Source organism: Anomalospiza imberbis, chromosome 6 (assembly GCF_031753505.1).
Source record: "Anomalospiza imberbis isolate Cuckoo-Finch-1a 21T00152 chromosome 6, ASM3175350v1, whole genome shotgun sequence".
Classification (NCBI taxonomy): Eukaryota; Metazoa; Chordata; class Aves; order Passeriformes; family Viduidae; genus Anomalospiza; species Anomalospiza imberbis.
Genome location: NC_089686.1, coordinates 36,444,746 through 36,468,186, shown reverse-complemented (window position 1 = coordinate 36,468,186; position 23,441 = coordinate 36,444,746). Strand labels below are relative to the sequence as shown.

General features: G+C 38.0%; 1 protein-coding gene across 1 annotated transcript in view; it reads left to right on the top strand.

The window, feature by feature from the left end:
- The first annotated feature begins 886 nt into the window (after window positions 1-886).
- The window catches only part of STARD9 (StAR related lipid transfer domain containing 9), a 93,396-nt gene continuing 70,841 nt past the window's right edge, over window positions 887-23,441 (top strand). The window contains exons 1-3 of the mRNA XM_068193403.1: window positions 887-1,398; window positions 9,555-9,624; window positions 10,960-11,076. Coding sequence (XP_068049504.1) covers window positions 1,337-1,398; window positions 9,555-9,624; window positions 10,960-11,076 — 249 coding nt within the window. The 5' untranslated portion in view covers window positions 887-1,336. The remainder of the gene's footprint in view (window positions 1,399-9,554; window positions 9,625-10,959; window positions 11,077-23,441) is intronic.

Genomic DNA, 23,441 nt, shown 5'->3' with positions numbered 1-23,441 from the left:
TGCAGGCCGGCAGAAACAAATGCTAGTTTTTATGTTCTGCTAGGTTCAAACATGTTTGTCCCTTTGCTGTGATAACCCATCACGATTCTAGTACCTACTTGGGGCTGCTGATTGCTCTTATTGAGAATCTCAGCCCTGTGTTATATAGGAAGAGAGAGAGGGCTGTTTGTGCATGGAACCCCTCTGGGAGGGGAGTGACCAACATGGTCAGGGCAGTATCATCTTGGGACCAGGATGGAGCACAGCTGCCTTGTGCGTTTCCCTCCCTGATCCACTACACCTTGTGGCCTCCATCCAGCTGGTCTCAGCTCATTTGTATCTACCTAGGATTCAGTCCTTTACTTATTCAGTCCTTTCACTTTATCAAAGTGTATTTGAGAACTGCTGCATAGGTCAGAGATAGGAAAGAAGAATTTAAAAAAAACCAGTGGTCTATACCACAATGATGATCCTCATGCATTCCTATAGGATTCTTTTCTTAGCATGCACCCGTGACTAGAAGACATTGCATTTCTTCATGAATTGTGAATTGAGACCTGGGTAAAATCATTCACAGCAAATTTGTTTGGTTCATTTGTGAAGTTATAGTGTTGTTAGTTAAAAACTTGACACTGGAACATCCAAGTTGCCTTCTGAGGCTTTTTGAAACTTTAAAGTACTTTGCTTCAGGGATAGTACCCTGAAGTTTGGAAGTTACTTGTGCAGGGCTGAGCAAAACATAACATATATTCTGCTGTTGAAAATATCGTCTCCACTTTTCACCTGCTTCTCTGGCCCAGGAAAGGAGAGAGCTCTTTTTTGAGAGAGTCTTTCCTGACTCACAAATGGACTTTCCCATCCTCTATGACCCTCACAGGCATGTCACCTGAAAGACTTGCTAAACAGATTAATCGATCCAAAAGCTGCCCTTTGCCTTTTTTCTGCTTTGCGTTGTTTCTGAGCTGTAACCTGAAGCCTCCTGGCCAGTTATGTATTCCCCAGTCCCCTCAGGAGTTCTTGACATTGTCCTGCACACTCTGGCAAATGAAAGCGTCAGAAAAATGTTTGGGCAGTCCCAGCTGAACCACACTTCCAGCTGTGCAGGTGTTTACTATCACAGTCTGAGCTGCTACAGTTGTTTTCCTCATTACTGCTGCTCTGCATGACATATTCCTCTAATTGCCTTCCTGGAATGCAGCAGTTAACGAGGCTTGAAGATAGAATGGGAAGGAGGAGTTAAGTTTGAGGCCCTAAGAGCTCAGGTGAGCAAGCCCATACCTGGGAGGGAATTTTAGGGAAGGTTTCTCACTCAGAATTTCCAGAAAATGGCTTGGGGTGGGAGGCTGACATAAGAAGTATGCTGACCATAGCTTCACTGAATACCAGAGAAAGGCGCTCAGTTGATGGGTGCATCGTGATGTGAGTATTTTAAATCCATTTCTATTTAAAAGGAAAGCTATGTGGAAAAATGAAATTACTTTCAGATCATTTCATAAATGATACAAAGTAAATCACTATTAGTTTTTACTTTGTTAACTAGTCTGCTGTGCCCTATCTCCTTTGTTATTTATAATCACATTGTAGTAAACAAATGAAGGATTATTTTGCAAGGAAGACTTATTGCTGTTTTATAGACTGTGCTATCAGCTGTTCTTCATGTTCATGTGTAACCACAAGAACTTAGATACAGCAATGTGGTTTACTGCTGACAAGAGTGATAACTTGTGAATTTTGTAGAAAACATTCCTTGAATCCTAAGCATAACAGATGTTAAATGCTTTATCAAAATAAAATTAAAGCAACCACGGATTGGAGCTTGTTGTTCTCCTTCTTGTGTATTTTCATATATATATTCCTTGTGACTTGTATATTTTCATATATATATATATTCCTTGTGACTTTGATGCTGTTGTATTCTCATACATAGAGAAATAGCACATTTTATCTACTTCTATGGCCTGTGGTAGCTGAGTAAGTGTTGTTCCTCTGTCCCCCTCTGTTAAACATGGGTCTTGGGATTGGTATGTGGGAGAGAGATGTCTCAGGCCTCCAAGTCTTTTGCTGCTTGAAAATCTCTATGAACTGCATTGTTTATGCATTGCTCATGATTTCAAGCTTCTTTTCCACAGCAGAGCTAGGATTTTTAAAAGAAAAGTTGAGATTTTAATTTTGGTTTTATAAAGAAAGTCCCTCTCCAAACAAATGTATCTTAACATTTGTATATCCTGTTAAGGTTATATTGACATATTTTCCTCCCTCTGTTAAATTAGTTATTTTCTTTTACTTAGTCTATTATTTAAATTTTCATGTAAGCTATCATTGGGGTGGCTGCCCTTTTCTCTTAGCATCTGTATTTGGCATTAGCAGGTGGTTTCCATAAACCACATCTGTTACTTTATAAAGAGTATGGCATCAGCAGCTTTTCCCAGATGTATTTGTCTTGAAGTTGCATGAACCAGGTTTCAGAGTTTGATAAAGGACAGACTTTTTGGCTTCCTAAAAGAGCAGAACTCTGCATGACCCTGAGATGAGGCCAGCTGGTCAGAGCATGGTGCTGATAACACTGGGGCTATAGGTTTGATCCCTACATGGGCCATTCACATAATAGTTCGTTTCAAGGAATGAAAACTGGATTCTGTATCCACATTCTAGTTTGCATGAAAACATGGCAATTGTACAGGATTCCTTTGATGTAAAAGTCTGAATTATACTATGTCATTGCTCAGTAAACAGCTGTGAAATCAAGGGTGGATGAAAACTGCACTGACTGGACTGTAGCTTTGTTTTAAATCATCTTTATTTCATGCTTTTCTAAATGCTGATTGTATGACAGATGAAAAAGACCTTTTCCTCTCCTCTTCCCTCCTCCTGTCCATGTCTTTACTTGAAAAGAAAACATCACTATTCCACAATTCAAAGCACTCCTGTATCAGCAGGAGCATTTCTGACTTGGATTTATCGAGGAAGATGCCTCACGTTTATATCTGCACCAAATGTTCATACTTTTATTGCTATATAGTATTTGCACAGGAGAATGAGGGAAACCACACAAGAATAACAGTAATCACTAGGACTGGTGATTTTTGACTTGCAGATTTGTTAGGCATTTATGAGAGCCAATGAAAGCTCCATGCAGCTGGGAGGAGCCTCAAAAAATTACTTGAGCAGCCTGTCTCATATAGCAGCATGCTGTCTTGCTGAACTCTGTGTACTTGGCCTCAGTAGAGAGTTTAGAATTGTTTCTAAACATCTGTTCTGAATTTGGTAGGAGGATAGCTGACCGGCTGTGCACTCCCATCTGCAAGACACCGTGAAACAGTTTTGACTTTAAAGAGAAATATCCAAAATGGTATTGGGTAATGAGAAATGCTGAAAATGAGTCTTAGATAAATGTACTTGATTGTTGATCCTTTATAGTTACATATAAAAAAATCCTACGTTGGCCAAAGTGAGGATGTTCATACTATTAGCACCTCGACTTCGATGGGTTACAGCAGCAGGTATCAGGATACATATTAGGCTCGTCAGTAGAGTGCAGAAGCTGTAATGGCTGAAAGCTTTGACATTCACTACCATTTTTGATTAGCAGCATGGATTCTTAGTGCTCTTCTCATTGCTGCCTGGGTCTCTTGACAGGTATATCCTCTGAAGACTAGCATAGTATATTAGTATAGTATATATATATATATATATATTAGTATAGTATATATATAACTAGTATATTTCTGAAGACTAGCAAAGATGAGAATAAGCCCTGTATAGTTTCTTTGTTGGCCAAGGTTGGTCAGTCATTCAAGAAGTGCAAAGATGGCAGCTTCTCAAAATCCTTCTGCCGAGACTGCCAATAAACAAGAGTCAGAGGCACTGTATGACATACTGTTAATGGAAAGAAAAGATAAATCTGATTAACTGAAGTTTCCCCCATAAAATCTTAAGACTTCGTGTCCAAGGGAATAGTTGGGCTAGACTTTGTTCAGAATTATACAGAAGCTGCAGGCATGGTGCTTGCATAGGTGTGCCCTTAGATGGCCCAAAGTGTCCCCAGGTACAAGTGGTAAACATCTGCCTTAGTTATAGGCTGTCATAGGTGTGGGTCACGTCCTGGGAAGTGACAATCCAAGAGACAGCAGGAGTAACTGCTGGTATACATCCTGCCACAGAAGGCTACTTTTTATTCTGGAAGAGCCTCTGCAAGAGGGGAGGGATTGATATTCTAGACACACTACTTTTGAGGGGCTATGTTTGAGATTGAGGGACAGATTGAGATTGGGTTTAGAGTTAGTTTGAGTGGTGGGAACTGGCAGGAAAGCATTAAGCATTATTGCAGTGATTACATTGCAGGGTTATTTTTGAAGTTTCTTTAAAAAGCCATTTAAGACTTTTCTTGTACTTGATTTGTATGTATTGGCTTTGGCACATTTGATTACTTTGGTGAGTACTTTGCTGGCCTGTATTTGTAGAAGCTGTTTTGTTGCATGACGTGTCTGCTGCTAATGACTACAGTATTTTTGCTTTATCACATGTACATGTTCCTAAAACAAACAGGCAACTTTTAAAAAGTCAGCTTCCTTTGTTCCAAGTGCCTGTTATTTGAGAGGGTGGAGGAGAAGTGTGGCAAATTTTAGAATGTATAAAAAAAACCAACTTCCCCCTTTCCACCCACTGCTTCCTCCAGCTCTGCATACCTCCTTGCACTTCTGTGCTGTCTGAACTCATCTTACTGAGATTCAGCAAGCTGTGGAAGTGTCCCTCTCCAGGGTCTTGATCCTCCCATGATTCTTTCCCACCCACTCATTCTTACAGTGTCTTTGTCCCTGGGGAGTGTTGCTTTACATCCTGTCTGCAAAAATGATTTTTCATAGCAACAGCAAATGATACCAGATATAGCCCTTCGGGCTGCCCATATTTTCTGGACTGTTGTAGCAGCTTTGTTTCTGACAGGTCTCCCTTGTAGTTCCCCATTACAGCCTGGTCACTCCATTCTGTATTTAAGTCACTGTTCTATTGCTGGGTCTGCATTTCTCTAGAGCTTTCTGTGACTTAGAAGATGCAGGTCTTTCCTGGTACAAGCACAATTAAGTGGTGTTTCTACAGCTTTATCTTTGTACAGGAAATTTGTTTTCATGGAAAATAATTTAGGAGAGGCATTTCCCAAACAGCATGCATTTTTCTAGAAGTGGGGGAGAGGAGAGGATGGGGAAAATAAATGTTGGGACCACAGTGACTTCTGAGCAGCAGAAGTCAAACATGTTACTAGAGAGGTGTAGTTTGAATTTAATTTTATTAGTACAAAAAATACAGTTTTTATACCTGTGGAGCAGAGCATCCATTCCTAACGATGATGGGTTGCTTTAGCATTCAAATGCAAGCTGTTGCACTTGTGTGTAAGACTGTAGTGACAAACACAGGTTTTGCTGAGAGAGTTTTTTTAGTGTTTGCAATTTGGAGTTAAGGTCAAAATATCTAGAACAGCTGTGAGTCTGTTTTTCCTCCTGGGCTTTAGATAGGAAACTATGATTTCTTTCCCCAGGTTCTTTGTTTTGTACCTAAATGAAGCATGATATAAATATGTGTTTACAGAGAGTTCAGATGCATAGTCTGTAGAGCTGGCAGCTACAGGTTGCTTGCTTTGTGCTCCCTGGTCTCTGGCTGTAAGCTGCAGCAGAAGGGAAGGGAAGGGTCTCTCTTCCCACCACCACGTGTTCTGCTTTGGCTCAGCAGGTTGTGTGACTGCTGGGCTCAGTGCTCTGGAAGGGCTTGAGAGTCCTGTGACACCTTGATTATATATTTTGGTGTGGGGGTTGTTTTCCTGATCACAGCTGCTCTGAGTCTTTGCATGGGTGAGTGATTTATAGAAAGTAGAAACACATGTGGGAGGCTGGAGCAGCGAAGAGAAATTGCATCTTTTAGCAACAGTCTGGAGTTAAGATAAAAGTCTGGGTGCTGTGAATATGCACCCAGAGTTCGGGGAGATTTTAGTTCTGTTCCTGTTTTCTGGGGCCTTTCTTGCTTTGTGAGACTCAAACAAAGGTTCTTGATTGCTGCATTAAGCTTTTTGGCTGCATAGTGTGGGATCTTTGATGCCCTCTGGTAAAAGGTGGCAATTTCATTTTGTGTTGTTTGTATTTTCCTGAGTTTATGTTTATTTTAATATGAGTAGATATGTATATACGATTATAAATTTTTTTGTATCTCAAAGATTTTACATTTGGAGTTTCTTCTTTAATCTTTAGTAATGACTATAGCCTGGGAGAGCATCAGTCTATAAGAAATCACAGAGTAAAGTCACTTTTTCATAGGGTTGTGTGTAACACGGTTGGACTAAGGGCAGTGAATTTCATGTAATTATTATAGCTTGGGTTGAGACCACTGTTTGTTGTTGAGGTTGCCTTACTTCTGCAACTAGAATACCTGGCATTTTAAAAGATTAAAAGCTTTTCCAGATTTCACCCATTTGAGCACAAATGCTCTATTCATGAATGCCTATTTCAGAGTAGGTTGCTTAGAATTATTTTTAAGCTTCACCCAGAGCTGTTCAGCTGCTGCAGAAGATAAGGTTATGGGGAAATTATGTTCTAAAACATATAAAAGCTACTTAGGGGAACCTATTATTTGAATTCCCCAAATGATTTTAAAATTTGAAATCTGATGTGATTCCCATCTCAATCTACCCATTTCTGCCCAAGTTCTAAATCATTAAAACTCTTTAACATGCTCAGCGAAGACTTGTGATAGCATAGCAGGTAAAAATTTTAAGGAATCTGCTTTCTCTCAGCTTGAATTCTCTAGTGTTGATCAAATCATGCTTGCATCATCCCCTTAAGTAAAAAAAAAACAACACTTCATTGTCTGAGCATTGCTTTAATAAGTTGAGCTCAGTGTTGTGCAAGTCACAATTGAAGCCCAGGAATGGGACCTGAGAACAAGGTCTTCTCTCTGATTTATTCTCAGTAATCTGTTTGCTGACTTCAGCACGTGTCCAGGCAGAAACACTGGTTTACTTGTGGAGTGTACACATAAACTTGGGTTAGACACTGGAAGAACTGACAAGAAAAGCAGGATTACGTATCTTTGGAGCAGAGACATCAGCCTATGACTAGCTACAATGCAGCAGGAGAAGGGACACAAGACATGCAGAGCAGTTGAAGACTGCCCTGGCCAGGATGGACATGATGCCAGTGAGAACACATAGCAGATACCTGTAGAGAATGATGTATGATGTGTGTGCACAGCAGGAGAAGGATAGGAACTCAGTGAACTATTTAGGCTGGTAAGAATGGAGAATTAAGGACTGAAAACTAAGGATGCTCATGGTATTGGGGAGCAGGATAAGGCCAATATCATACTTGGGCAGTGAAGGAAAGAGTATGTGTAACCAAAGCAAGCTCTCTCCTAAAAAATCCCTCTGGTTTTCTCTGTCTGCTGCTGCTCTTAAAATATTGTGAAATTCTGTCAAAATGTCCCATTGCCTCTTAAATCAGACCTGCTGTACAAGGTAATTGTCAGCTTTGTCTATTAGCTGACCTGGCAGAGATTTGTACATGGATATTGAAGTCCCTTAAGCAACTTACATTGGAAAGCATTTGCTTGTCGAAACATCTATGAAGTTACACATGTCCAGGTTAAATGCATCAGTTGCACATTTCTAGCTTAGGTACTCACAGCCTGTATCCTTGGGCACTGTTCTTTGTTCCTTTGTTCTTTAGGGAGCCTTATGAGACCTCTGTTCTGTGCTCAGCTGTATGTAGAGCAGCATTTGGTACCCAACTGTACATAATATGCTTCCCCTTCTCTTGGGATCTGACTTGGAGCTCTGGTGACTGATGTGTTGAACAGCTGAGCACGCACAGCTTAACCAAAATCTCTGGGAGCTGTCCTTGTATTTTCTATGTGAAGAGTCATGTGTAAATATATACTACAGGAAGTACCAAGTTCAGTCTGTCTCAAGGAAGGTACCTCAGAAATCAGTGATGTGAAGCAAGAGACTGTAGGGTAAAGGATTATTTCTGTCTGCAAAATGGGAACAGCTATGTTCAAAAAAGTGCTTAAAACCTCTTTATGCTTGGTAAGCTCAAATGTCACAGTGATGGTCTTCATGGAAGCCCTAAGTGTCCTAAGACGGTGTTTTGAATCTTGTTTTGTAACAGAAAGCATGGGGTAAAAACTGGGAAGTGGAGAGACCCAAAGGCAGGGGATGATGTGCTTTTGGCCACCTGGAAGTCAGAGCCCTCAGTGAAGGCAGATTGTAATTGGTGAGGGGACTAAATACTTCTGCACTCATAGAAAGGAATCTGTTAAAGGTCTAGGGCCAGGAATAAGCAGTTGTCAGCTGGGTTTGAATTTTCTAACTCTTGTTTCATCCGACCTCATATTTAACTGATCTCATGATACTGATCCAGTTGATTATCAGGAGATAAATATACATCTAACCCCAAATGACAGTGTGTCTTCACCTTAATTTTAATAAAATTTGACAAAACTGCACTAAGGACAAAATTGTTTTTATTTCTAAATCAATTTCTTACAGCTTTACAAAGATATTAGGCTTCATCAAAACTTTATCAGAAAGTTGCATCTTAAAAGATTTGTCAGTATCAGACCACAAAGCAAAATATAGAGGAAATATAAAGCATCTTTTTCTTGCTCTTAGCTTCTCAGTACCAAAGATGGAGAAATAGGACACTGACCTCTTCTTCCTCTGTTCTATCCTACTATGTATTAAAAAATCCTTTATAATTATTGAGAGGGATAAAGAAGAGCATTGTTATGTTCAGGTAGCTATCCTGCTGTCAGCCCAGAAATAAAATGAATTTGGTTTGAGGCAGTTTTTTGTTTGTTTTTGTTTTTGTTTTGCTTTTACTTTGGTATTTTTGCTTGTTTGTTTGTTGGGTTGAGTTTTGTTTTGTTTTTTTGCTTTTCCCACATACTTTTCTCCTTCTTGTCTAACATGACTCATTTTGGATGTGGAAGTTGTCTGTAGTAGTCAGTCACAGCTGATTCCAATGACAGATTTAGACAGTATATATGAGTGCATGGTCCTTTGCACTTGAGAAACAATCCTGTCCATTTACGTTTCAGGACAGTTTTTTGATTTTATTGTTTGTTTGGCAGTTTTTCCCCCTAAAGGGTACTTTTTGAGGACTACGACAAACACTTTGGATTAAGTGGGAAAATCTGACAAAAGTCTTGTGGCTCACAAGTCTGTGACATGGATCCCTAACCCACAAAGCACAGCCAGTCTACCAATGCTCCACTCTATTTCTTGTAAAAGCAACAACTCTTAAACAGAAATAAAATCCCAACAATGTATTTAGGAAAAACACTTCAAAGCTCTTTAATCACCACAGTCTTGGGATTTTTTTAGTCCCTTGCTTTTGATATACCTGAAGGCAGATATGCAAATGCTATGTCACAGAGTCTTATCTGTGTATATCTGATATCTGAAGTTTTTGTTTTATAGCTCTGATTTGCAGCTTGCTAAAATAAACATAAATTTCTGAAGTTTAGAAATTTGACACGCACCTCTTTATTTCTTTATATTTTAAATTAAATTTTAAAATGTGTTCTGTTTCCAGAGAGAGAGCAGAAGGAGGAAGAGTGATCGTAGAAGTTGATGACAAAGTGGCAAAAGTCAGAAATATAAAGGTATGCTTTTTGTTGTCTCCTCTTTCCCATATAAGAATCCTGATATCCTGATGATTTTCTCTGTTTGCTTGGCTATTGGACCATTCTAATAGAAATATTAAGGGAGAAGTTTAAACTGGCACAGCCCTAGAATTATTGCAGTGAAAGTGTGGGGGAGGATTGTTTTAGTTTGGGGTTAGTTTATGTGTTTTGGCAGGGGGAGGGGTGGAATTTGAGAAGGGACATAACAGGTAGTTGTCTTGTCTGTATGTTATATTTATCAAAGCTTCTGCAATCCTGTTACATGTCATCATTCAAAGCTGCTGGTAAATTGTTTAGGATTTTTGCATATCTTGCTGTTACTAACATCTGGATAATTTCTTTCCCTGTATTTCTCTACCTTTCACATTTCCCCTCAGAGTGCAACTGATTTGTATGGAATAGAGTAAATTGTGTAAAGCTACACTTCAGGCCTTGGTAGAAGACCAAGAGCTATAAGAATAAACTGAGTGTAGCCATCATCTTCCTTGAGAGCTCTGGAGCCTGCATGCTTTTTTTCTGCTTAAGTTAGTGTGAATGTTGAGGTTATAACAAAGGTGCCAATTAGATCAAAATTACATGTATTTGGTGTTAATTTTGTATCATGTTTTGACTCATTACTCTCCTCCTTTGTGTGTTCATAAGCTTATCTGTTTTATTATCAATCACTTGGGCAAGATTATATGGAAAGATTTATACAATTCCTTTAATTTCAATAATTGCTGACTGTTGTGGTGGAAATTGTTATTATTTCCATATATATGGTATATATATATATATACCAACACTGTCATTGTTGGTAGCTCATGAAGGTTAAGTTTGGATTGTGCAGTCCCAGTGACAGAAGCATTAGCTTGCAACCATGACAAAGCAAAGGGGAAACTGGGGAAGAGACCTGCATATTTAACTATGCAGTGGGAAAATACTTTTCTTCTTATCACTTGGGGCCTCATTTCTGTCATGTGGTTCTCTGTGAAACAGAAGAATTTCAGAGAAATATCAAAAGGTTTATAAAGCTTTCCTGCCAATACATAGAATTGATGAAGATAAGCTGAATTATGTCTATTGTATCTGTCTTGGGGAGCCTTAGCTGTAGTAAATTACCCTTTCAGTAAAAATGCTCTTGCAGGTTTGTCATGGGTGTCTCCACCTCACTCTAAGCACTAAAGAAAGTAGAATAAAGAGGTTTAACTCTTTGCCATTCCTTTTCCACAAGACGGATCCTAGATAAACTTAATCCCATTAACTTGGAAAATGCTTTTTTTGGGTCAGCTTCAGAATGACTTGGTCTTTATGTCTTTTTCCTTTTATTGTCAGGTTGACAGCAGACTTGATAGCAGTTGGGACTCGAGAGAAAAATCTGTGGCCTTCAGCTTTGACTACTGCTACTGGTCAGTTGATCCTGAAGATCCAAAGTATGCATCTCAGGAAATGGTGAGTGATGCTTCATGTCCACATTCCCGTCCCATTTTGTCCTTCATAACCACATGTTCAGGAAGATATTGAGATGTAGAATACATAAGATCTCCTTTTCCATTCTGCCCCCATCTTTTTCTTATTTTGTTTGTAACACCACAGCACTCAGTCCTTCGGTCTGAAATAGGTACAGTAGGAATGCAATACCCTTGTTTGTCAACCAATGTACACTTTCCTTAGATATGTTACATTTGGCAGTGATCCTTAATGGTGATGATCTGAGGACTTTAGCTTAGAAATGAAAAATTTTTCAGGAGTAGGTGTCATGATCTAGAGGGAGAAAGCTCTGAAAGAACGTATGAGTGTTGAAGGGATTCTTCTAAGAGGATCAGCGTTGAAGTAATCATATTTTTAATGGCTGAAAATTTTACTTACACCGTATTGTTCGGACATATTTTCCTTGATAAAGCATCAGAAATCTCTTGTAACGAGTGGAGACTCCTTCTGTCTTCAGAACCAAGCTTTGCTTATGTCCTAGGCTCCTGCCTTCCTTAGCAGACACCTGCCTTTCCAAACCAAGACAGATTTATTGATTAAAAAAGAAGATTGAAGGATTTGGTATTAAAATATGTTATTACAACTCTATAAATAAATAAGGAATTATTGACTCTACAAATAAATACAGTGCACAGCAAAGCTATCCAAATATTTAATTATATAAGTGTATGTGTTTTGGCATTAAAATCAGGTTTTACTGCTCTTTTGTCTTCCAAATTATACAAAATTAATTTCTCTTTGTTTTCAGTACAGCTGTTCCTAAATTTTGATCTGTATAATTATGTTGTTTTTCACAGAAATTATCATTTAAGACTGAGTTAGTCCTGTAAAATTTGTATTTCTGGTAGTGATAAGCACAGGACTGTTTTTACTTTTAGGAGTCAATATTTGAAAAACTGTCACATTTGGAAATTACCATAACTGTAGGTGAAATTCTTGACTGTGCTTTTTTTCCTTCCGGGAACAGTAGTTTGGAAGATGCTTTGTGAGCTTGGGAAGTGTCATTAGGGTTTAAAAAGAAAATGGTCTTTCTGAAGTACTTGGTACTAGATAAACTTCTGTTTTAGGGATTACAAAAACCAAGTCTTTAAATGTTGATCTGTTTGGGTTTCCCCCACCACGCTTATATTTTCTTGTTAGTTCTGATTTTGTGTTTGTTGTGAGTTTGTCACATAATGCAAGTAAAAGCTTGCTTGTTAAAACTGTTGACAATATAGTTGGCTTTCTAGCTGGAATGGTTTAGCAGATGAAATGCTGATAAATCCTGCCTGCAAAGTCAGTTTTAGCTCTATTCTGTGAGACAAATTATCAGAACTGCCAAATGGAAAATACAAATATTGGCTACAAATGTAAATCTTTGGTTTTGTTGTTATTAAATACAAGTGCGACTGAAGAAGAATGTAAAATGCAATACAAAAAGTGCAGCTTCCTTGCTGGGGTTGAGTAGCTGTTTCAATGCTGTGGAGACCTCTGTATTATCTTGTAATACAGTTTTATCTGACAAAAAAAGTGAGGGGGAAACATTAACTCCTGGGCCGTAGAAAATTGAGAAATGGGCAGTAGTTCCTTTACTTGTGCCTGATGCTGACTGAAAAGACATCCAGAGCTGCTCTGTGGAACTGTAGGGTTACTGAGCCTTGGACAGATGTCTTGTGTGAGATAAGGGAAGTCAGCCGATGGACTGGTGTTTTGGAAGGCCTGGAGCCATGAGGGAATTTCTTGGGCTTTTCTCCTGTCTTTGTGATTGTAGAACCAGTAAAATGTACTTCAAATGTCCTTGAGAAGAGGCTTCTGGAATACTGCAATCTTACCATGCTTTTGGGCATTTTTCTGCCCTCTTACACTGCATGAACGAATTTATTGTACTAATGCCATGTTTGGAATCATTGCTTCAGTGCTGAGCTGACAACAACGATGTTATCAGCAGCCAAAGAAGGTTCAGTACCACTGTCATCCTGTAAAAGCTTTCTTTCATGAGCTGACCTTGGATTACTTTTCCCTTGAAGATGTCCTGCCAACTGTTAGCATATGTGATTGCTGTATTGGTTGAGGATGAAAAGTAGATAAAAGTATCTGTCTTGAGATTCGTTCTTGTAGAATGCTGTCTTTTAGTAAACTACTTTTTTTTCCCCCTGTAGATGGATGTATAAAAATCAAGTCCTAACAATTTCTTCAGTTTAGGACTCTGTGACAGTGTAACAATAGTGGGAGGGCTGCAAGTCCTAGTGTTTTAAGCAGGATTTTAAAGATACAACTCTGCTTTTCTGAATACTTCTTACAGTTTCTTCCAAATGTTAGCATTGTATACTGCAGGTTTCTGTCTCTTGCATTTCAGAGACGTGTACACACAGTACATTTTATTCCCTATATACTTTGATCAAAGGCACTTGTAAGAGGCTTAAGCCACACATGTGTAAGTACTTTCAAATGTTTGGAAGATGAGTTTGGATTTACTGTTCTGTTTATAAAGACCAATCTTTCTCTGCCACCTGTACTTTATTTGTATTTTCCAAAAGGTAACTACATGTTGCCCATCTTGTATGTATTTCCAGATACATTTGTGTTAGTATTAAAAAAAAAAAAAAAGACTAGGGAAAGTATTTTTTTCTTTTTAATTTGGGAAAAGCAGACCTTGCATTACAATAAACTGAGGAGGAACTGGACCAATGCAGTAAAATCTGTAATGGTCATGTGACAGATTATATGCCTTTACTTTCATTTTTTAATAGCAGTGAAACCAGAAGTGCTTTTCCCTGAAAAAAGCTGGATGAAAAAGTCAAAAACATAAATTATTTTTAAGTGTTAAATAATGTAAGCCACCTTCTGTCTCTAAAAAGATGAAAGTTTGCTAAATTAAAAACAAAGGTGGTTTGACTACTGGAAGAACAACGCATCACTGCTGGTGTCTGGGAAACAGGCTTCTTAACAGATGGAACCTGTTGGATAGTGGTTGGTTTTGGAAGATGGCTTCAGAAACCCATGGATAGTCTACTCTTATTTATGGTTATTTTCTCATTTGAAACATTTGAGGAACTAGATATGAGCCAGAGTTCTAGTTCCTTTATTTCTCTCCTAACTGTGGTGAAATATGAAGTTATATAGTCTTTCTAATGATCATCCCATAATTTATAATGTCCGTTTAGTAGTTCAGTATAAGTGGTCTGAATTCTTAGACTTCCTTTAGAAGTTGCATAAATTCTTCACAAAATAGAAGATTTTTTTTAATAGGTCAGCTATAAAAGCATTATTTCATTTTCCAAATAAGCTGAATTTTACAATGTGACCTGTGTTTTTTAGGTAGCCACTTGGAAGATCCTTGGGCCTGTTGCTTTTGTTTTCTCATTGGAAATTTGAATACTTTGTGTTGATACTGAGCTGAGGTTTTCATCCTCTTTCACAGATGAGCAACTCTACCTTCTTGTTTGAAAGACCTTTTTTTTTTTTCTAAGTGGATTTTTTGATGTATAAGCAGAGTAGAGAAATCAAGAAACAACATAAGGGAAGTCTTACTGGCTATATCAACCAGACCTATCAGCCACCAAAGGAAGAGGGAAAGGAAACAGATCTGCTAAATCCTTCTAAACAGGGAGAGATGAGCCAGGCACCAGGGTTTCAGGCCAGAGAGAAAGAAGGGAAGATCAAGAAATTGTGTGGGACCAGAGTCCATTTTTATATGTTACCAGAATAGGTAACAAATAAATATGGATTAAGGAAATGGACGGAATATTTGATGTGCCAAGTATGAAGTGAAAAACAAAAGGAAATTATAAAATATTATAGGCATTTAAGAGAAAAAGGTTGTGCACGCTTCTCTGATCTTAGCCCTGCAATTTGTTACGTGCATTTTCCATGTCTGTAAAAGAGTGAATGGTTTTCCAAAACATCACTGTCAAGATACAGTTATAGTCCTAAAAACACAGCCCTCCACCCACAGAAATACCAAATTCAAAAGAGAAAACAAAACAAACAAAAAAACCCCAAACCAACAAAAAGCCCAAGCCCACAAAAGTGTTATACTTGAGGTGATGCTCCTTTTCCTGCCATTTTTGAGACAAAGTTCAGATTTCTTCTGTCACAGGTTGATGCAGAATTAGTTCAGTCTCACAGAAGGAAAATACTGATTGTCTGCACTTGGGCTTTACTACTTCCAAACAATAAAGTAGTTTTGTTGTGTCTCCCCATATCCCTAAGGTTTTTTTGGGAAGTGATTTTGATTTGGTACAAAATCTTCTTTAGTAAAGGGGGAATTTTGTGTGATTATTACTTCCTTCCCACTCCCTTCCTCCCCAGATATCTTCAGGAACATGTGTAGTTCAGGATTGTTTTCCAAAGACCATCTTGGAAATCCATCACTCTTTGGCCATTATATACTTATGGGACTATCCTTTCCTAGAGATTCATGACACATTTTCATTTTGCAGAGAAAATGCTGTGTGATGATGTTATTTTAATGTTTTTTGGGGTTATACATTTTATTCTTACATGTAGTCTCCGGGAGCTTGCTGATTCTTTCTGCTGGTTGAATGTGATAGTTATTAAAGAAGTGCTGTGAGACATGTACAGTTGTCTCAGAAACAAACCTCTAAGTATAAACTTACTCAAATTTTTGTCTGGCATTCAATCTTTTGAGCTTCCCTTGCAAAACCTTAAATAACTCTTAGTGAATGTTTCCCCAAATCTGTTTTAGCTCCACTAAACAGAGGAGAATGTTAAAAAATATTGCAAAACTTACATAAGAGCTTATTTAAGTCCTACTGATGAAAAAATGTATTTCAACTTGGGGAGAAAAAAAAAGTTTCAGCAAGCACAGTTAGGCAAAATCATAAGGTTATTTTGCAGAAGAGCAAGAAACACAGGAACACATGCAAACATTAAGTATTCTTGTAGCTTCAGTCCTCAGCTCCCCTGCAGCCACGCTTCCCATCCGGGTATTGTGCGCGCTCGGTACCCGCGGTGGGCAGACCGACCCACAGGATGTGCCAGCAGGTATTTACACACAGAGCTGCCACAGACAGCTGATGTGGGGCAATCTGTTCCTTTTGATAACAGCAGCATGTTCCATGACTAATAGGCTTTGAGCAGCAGATATCATGAAATCCAGAAAAGGTTAAGCTCCCAACCAGCACTGATTTCAGTGGGATCCAAAACTCTGAATGGGTTTTCTTGAAATGCTTTCTGTAGCTTAGTTTTTCATACCTTTGTGCAATAGTTTAATGGAGATTATAGTGTTTATAAGGGAAATAATAATTTAGACTTTAGAATTTTTTCCTCAGGCTTCCTTTAGAATTAAATAATTTATATTCATATCAGTCAAAGGACTTTAGATTTCTGGGCTTGACCTGATAAGTGCGTTATTTTGGTTTGACACAGTATATTGGGTTTATGCTGGTGTGAATATTCCTTCAGTGTCTCTCTGAATATTATCATTCTCAGTAATACTGTGTCTCTCAATGGCCCTTCTAAGATATATCCATAAAAGCCCTTGACCAAAAAGGCTGTGGCCAAACAAAAAGATAACTGTCTTTGAGGTACATCTAAGAAATATGAGTGCACAGTGGTTAAATAACTGAGTGATTACATACTCTTGCATATTTTTCCCTGAAAGACTATATTGTCTTTTTTGAAGAGAAGTATCTGCCTATCAAAGGAAAAAAAAAAAAAAAAAGTAGTGTTTTCAAGATTTTGTTATGGATTTCCCTGTATGTAGGGGGTGCTTTGTGATGTGTCACATGTGAGGAGTATTACCTTAATAAATCAGGATGGTGTTGCAGTAAGAAAGCAGTAAGAGGATAAAAACAAATCTTATTGCAAATCTAGTAACTGCTCATAATTTCTTGGCCTTCTCACCCTACACCTTCCTATTCTTCAGCACTGGTTTACTAATGTAAGTGAAAGAATAACTTTGATCCTTTTTTTGGTGCACCTCCACTGTGTATTTGAGCCACTGAGGGTTTTACAAGATTGTTCAAAAGCAAGACATGTTCAGTTAAAGGTTGTTTATTTCTAAACTTTTTTAGCCAAGTAACACAGGCTCTCTTTGCCTGTCTGCCCATTCCACATGTGTAGCTAGGAAGAGCTCCTTTCTCTTCAAACACATTATCTAATTATGTTTCTCTTTGTTTATAAATACATTCATTGGAAAAATTATTCTTTGCTCTGAAGGCAGAAATGGGGGTTACTGATGGCTCACGTGATAGAATAGCCCTGTGAAGAGTTTTTTTTTTTTTTCATTTCTTATTTGTTTAAAAAGTATCCTAAGTGCTTTCCATCATGTCTGGCTTTGCAGCATAGCTGGGTTTTATACTATTTCCAGCTACAAAAAGTAGTTGGGGAAAGGGGCTGACCAGATTTTTTTTTAGTTGCTTGTCAGAGCATAACTGAAAAGTGAATAAAGAACCAGATGTTTAGGATGCAAAGTTTCCAATATGGCACTAGGGTTGTGGGGTTTTTTTCCCCAAGGGATTTGTTTACTTGTTTTGCATGTTTAACTGCAAAAGCTTAGAAAAGTTACACAACAGCATTGTTTGGAAGGAAAATATTGCAACATACTTTCCAACTCTTCATCAAAATAAGTCACTGTATTCCTTTCTTTTTTTTCTAAAGTGCAAACAAAATCATGTGCCAAACAACTTTACCTGAAAGATCATTCCATCTCTAAACTGAGTTTGTGACACTTCCGTGCCTCTGTGCATTCCCTGCAAGATTCAAATTTTAAATTGTCTTGTAAGTTATCAGGATAAAATCAAAATCTGTTATCTGTCATATGAGCTTAATTATAAAAAATATATAATACAATGAACTTCTAATTTAAATATCTTGAAAAATTATTCAGGTTTTTTTCTCTCTCTGTCCTTTCCCCCTCCTTGTAAAAGAAGGGAGAAAGAGAAGGCAGCAGCAGCTGTGGGTGTAAATGGCATTTTCGCACGAAATATTTGAAAAGCAGTAAGCATTCCATCCACAAGATTTTTTTTTTTCCTTCAATCCAGAGTGAGACAGAAGTGAAAAGGAGAGTGTGCAATAAGAAAAGGGCTTTTTGTGCAATAATTGGATCAGTATATAGCAGATTATGATGGAGGCAGGGAAGCCACCATGAGTGCATGTTATAGATCGTCTGCCAGCAGCACAGCTGCTGTGTTCAGTTTGTGATCAAATAAGGTCATTCTTTCTGACTTTACCAAGACTTCTTTGCTGAAAACTTCGCTGGGAATTATTGTGAATAATTGCAAACTTCAAAGCAGGCTTTGTTGGAAGACAAAAAGAATCAAGTTGATTTTCAATTTATTGAGGCATTGAATTGATTGGTAGAAATAGTTGTATAGCTGTACACATTCACAGGTCACTGTGGCCTAATGCAGATACATTTCAAATATGAAGCCAAAACAGGAGAACACAAAAAAGGATTAAGCTGAGGGAAAACAGTTAACTGTTTAACAAACAATGAAATGAGACATTTTCTGACTGTTCCAACTGCTAATGCTCATGCTCACTGATTGTTTCCCTGCTAGGCACTGAGCATTGCTTACTAGATACACAGAGCACATTCTTTACAATAGGCACTCAGTATAACTCACTAAATAATATTGTAAGGACCTGTAAGTGCCTTCAGCAACTTAAAAGTAAAAAATGATCAAGTTTTTTGGGTTGTGAGGTGTTGTGCATGTTTGCAGCGAGCCTGCACACTCACCATCTGAATTCTACAAATCTTGTGATTCTTGCATGTCTTACAAGTAAAACCAAGAACTTGTATAATGATCTGCAAACTTTCTGAAGTCACCTGCAAAATACCCTTATTTGGATAGATGATTTTTTTCTTTTTAAATTAACTGTGGTTAAGCTGTGAGATACAGATGTTTTTAAGAAAAAAAAAATCTTCTACATAGATAAGCTGTATGTGGATGTTGATTGTTCTTTCTTACTTGCAGATGGACATTCATTGTTTAAATTCCTCTATGTAATCACACCACAGTTTTTTCTCCATGTTCATAAAATAGTGGGTTTTTCCCCCTCTTTTGATCTAATATAAGGACTATTCTAAACTCTTTCTGTTTTGCAAGCAGGTTCCCTTGTTCATCTGTAAGAATTTCCACAGCATGGCAACTCACAGAAGGGAAGGTCATATTCATGGTACTTCCAAGATTAGTCTTTAACTTGGGGTGTTTTTTCTCCAATCTTATCAGTGCTATGTGAATAACTTTTGTTAGACTTGTCTTTTGGGAGCTGAAATTATGGAAAAATTAGGCAGAACTTCAGCTAAGTCTCCAAGATCATGTAGGTCTGTGAGTTCTGAAGTCACTGGATAGGAGGATGTTGATAGACTTTCCTGGGAGACTGGTCCAGCTTTGGACATTTTATTCTCTGGGTGGTGAGATTTTATTTTCTTTTAGTGGGCAGCTTCCTTCTGAAAGATTTTGTTGGGCAGGACTGTGCTAGCATTGAATAGTGAGATATGTTTATTGCAACAGCTGTGATCGAGTTCCACACAGCTTATTTATCTCTGAAAATGAGCCATGTTTCTGACATGTTGGAGACATGAGATTGGACTTGCATGCATAAGTAGCTGAAGTCTGATAAACAATATGCATGTGTCCAGTTTCACTGTTTATTAAAGTGTCTGGTATGATCAGCAGTTGTTCTTTACATTACAGCAAAAAGCAACCCTTCCCTTTTTTGTAAATTTGTGCTCACTTTATTTATCTTCAGTAGGAGCTGGCTTTTAGATTTTTCTGCTAACTAAGATGCTATGTCTCCGGGAGATGTGTGTGTGGCCTTGAACACAAACTGAATGAATCATCACTTTGGCTGTATCTGAGCACCTGCATGTTGACACCCTATTCAGCTTCATTTTTAATCAACAAAAAAGCCTGCCCTTGAGAACTTGTATGTGAAAAGCAAAATTAACGTCTCCATTCAGTTGTGGCTTTTCTGACAAAGTAGTTTCTGATGGCAGTTCCTTTATATTGTGTAAGATAGAATGACGATGAATAACATTAATTCAGCCTAGAAACATTTACATGTAGCCTCAGCACATCAAAATCAAAATTCTGAGTGTCAGTTTAGGTTTCCTTACCCTCAGATGCACACACCAGCATGGGGCAGTTCTCACTCTTTATAACTTCAGTGTTACAATGTTAGGACATTCTCATCTGAAGGAGGGGAGCTGATGTTCTGTATTTTAGATTCACAAATGTATTTTGAGGGATGTCTTACCAAACTACATCACTGCCACATGAATTAGTTGATTAATGAGTTTTGGAGTGGACCATTTGAATCAGTCCTTGCTGGATGGGTCTCATTCCTGAGATGCTGAATGGCAACAGATACTTTCCTCAATTGACTGGGCTTTTCTTATGTGTGTCTGTAAGTACTGATTGCTTCCAATATGACTCCTAATAATGTTAGAATAGATCACATCTTCTGTTCTACTGTTATTGCAAGTGTTTTCCATTTTCAGCCATCCCTTTCCTGCACACACATATGTGCTTAAGAGTGTGTACATGGATTGTATCATCAATAGTTAGTGCTTTTATGGTATTGTTGGCAGGTTTTCTTATGAAGAGCCAAGTCTCTCTGAAGAGTATGCACTTCATCCCACCCCATGTGACAGACCTACAAATAAAACACCAGGTCTGAAAAATTAATCTAACAAAGTGTGAGGATCCAGACCAGAATTAATTAAAGTTGTCTAATTTTTTATATTTATGGATTTTTATTTTATTAAGATTTCATAGATAAAGGTATGTAAGGAAAGCCTTCTCTGGTTAGCATTGGAGAACTGGAAAGAGAAAATGCTAGGGAATTTTTTTATTCAATGTAAAGTAGGCGTGCTTTCAGGGAAGTTTATATTTGTCAGTTTAACATGTCGTTTTAGAGAATTGTCTATATCTCTGGATTTTGTTTCATTTGGAATATGACTAAGTGGGAGAGCCCAAATTACTGGTGCAGGACTGCTTTACGCTTTTTGGTAGCTCAAAATTTCTGAATCCATAAATGTTCTGCAAGTTTTGTCTAGATCTTGATTTTAGTAAAAGATCTCTCACGTAACATTTAAACTGGGCTTCAGTATTGCATCATCCATGAAAAAGCCAATTGCTTTGCAGAGCAACAGAACAAAGGGAGACATGTTTTATCTTGTGTTGGATTTTGCTGACTGTGTCTTTTTATGATAGCAGAAAGTGAATTTGAATAACTGCTTGTAGATTTAGAAATAAAGAAACTCTTTTTACTGTTGTTGTTGAAAGGTTCATGGGTAATACATGTTGTAATCCTCAATGTGAAAAAATGAGATTTTCTGATGGATTTTAGAAGTCAAAAACCTCTGAGCAATGATTCATAGTCTTTTGAAGTGAGTCCTATTGGGACAGTCTATGACCGGGACAGTAAAGACCACAATAATCACTTTGCCACACAACCAGTGGGTAACCTGAATCCTTGAAAGAATGATCAAAAAGCTTGCTTGCATCATGTCCCTGAGAGCTGTGGTGCTCCCTGTCCTTTTGGGGCAGGAGAGGTGCATCTATGTGAGCTCCATCTGCAGAATAGGAAAGGGCTCCTTTAGCTGTGGGCATTGTGGTGCACACGCTGGGGCTTGCTTCACTTGGGCTTTGGAGCTGTACCTGCCTGTCACACACCACCTGCAGGACCTTCCTGTGCAGGGCAATGCTGTTGGTGAGGGTGGATGACTGAGGTCACCCTACATCATGCATGCATGCATGAAGTCATCATGCTGCTCTAGTAAGTGCTCTAAGGCCATTTTTTTCCTCAGTCTGTCTTATTCTGATGTTCTTAGTTGCATCCTGTTTCTTAATGACTGGAAGTAATGGCCAATGTAGTTCATGACTGACAAATATTTATTTCTTATTGGGGCATGTTGTAATCTGTTTCCTAATAGAACACAAGTTCTGCTTTGAAATGTATGACTCTCTGGATTTAGTCTCCTTTTCATTATCTAAGCAAGGTCTGAAACCTACTTGCTTTTGTCTTTTTTATGATTTTTCTTCTTTTCTCTTTTTTTAATTTTTTTTATTAGAAGGAAGAGCATTTCTTATAGCTGTTTTGAAGTAGGAGAAAAGATTGAATCATATTAAAGATTTAGAGAGAGAGTTGATAGGAATTTATCATTGAAGCAATGGTGGTTTTTTTGTATTCTAGCACATTCAAATTCCAATCAAGTGAAAGGGTTTGGTGGAGCCAGTTATAATTTTAAAGCCAAAATTAATCTCATTTCTGTAATGATTGTGAAATGCTCTAGTCCACAACTTGAGGCTGTTACTTGTTCTTTTTTGATTGTTTGGGGTTTTTTTGACAGCTAACCCTGTGATATCTCTTTGTTATTTTTAATGTGTCTTATAGCTCTAAAACAAGAAATTGAAACTGAATTTCCAATTCATATTCAGAAAATTAGCAACTGTTTTGATTTTTATGAGTGGAAAATAAGATAATTTAAAGCCTGTGCTCAGGTAGCTTTTATATTTTTAACTTAAACTCAAATTCAGCAGAAACTCAAAAGAATTGCCAATGCCTTGAAGATACATTTAGTTTGAAAACATAAAGATTTTGGAGGATTGCAGAAACTTGCTTTCAGCTATTCATGTTTTCCTTTACATCATTTCTGCGTGTCTGACTGTGCTCAGTACACCACAATGCTTTTATTGTCTCGCTTCCTACTGTGTGTCATTTGCATAAATTTGTTGCTTATTACAATATATGGAATGTAATCTTTTTCTATTCCATTTATTATGAATGCAAGAGGCTTTCTGCAACTGAATTTCATTGGCATGTTGAGTTGAAAGAGGAAGCAAAGGAGATTCAAAGTTCATCTTGATTAGAAGGTCATCTTTTGCCCCTCATTTTATCAGCTAAGAGTTGGTTTTATTTTTTTTTTTTTCCTCATAGCAAACTGAAGCTGTATCTGTACAGGCCAGGGAATATTCCATGAGCACTGCAGCTTGGTCATCCATAGTGCTAAACTATTAGAGTGGGTGCTGGTGCTGTGTGGCCTGGGATAGCTGGTACTTCTTGTAATGATTTGTAGGTACAGCCCAGGAACTGGCAGAGACCAGGATTATTCCTGACTGGCAGTTTTCATGTGGCCACCCTGCCTTGGTGGCTGAGAGTTCTTGATAGTCTGAACATGGGCTGTTCTGTGTCATATGGGCTGGGCATGTTTAAGTTGCTGTTGATGGGAGCTGGCTGAAGAGTTGTGGGTTGATACAGTTGGGAAAGAATCTCAGTCTGCCCTTCTTGCAGTCTGACTCTGGTTAACAGATTAATTTCTAAAAATGAGGAAAAGGACTTGGGGAGAGAAATTATTTGATAACAGAAATAGA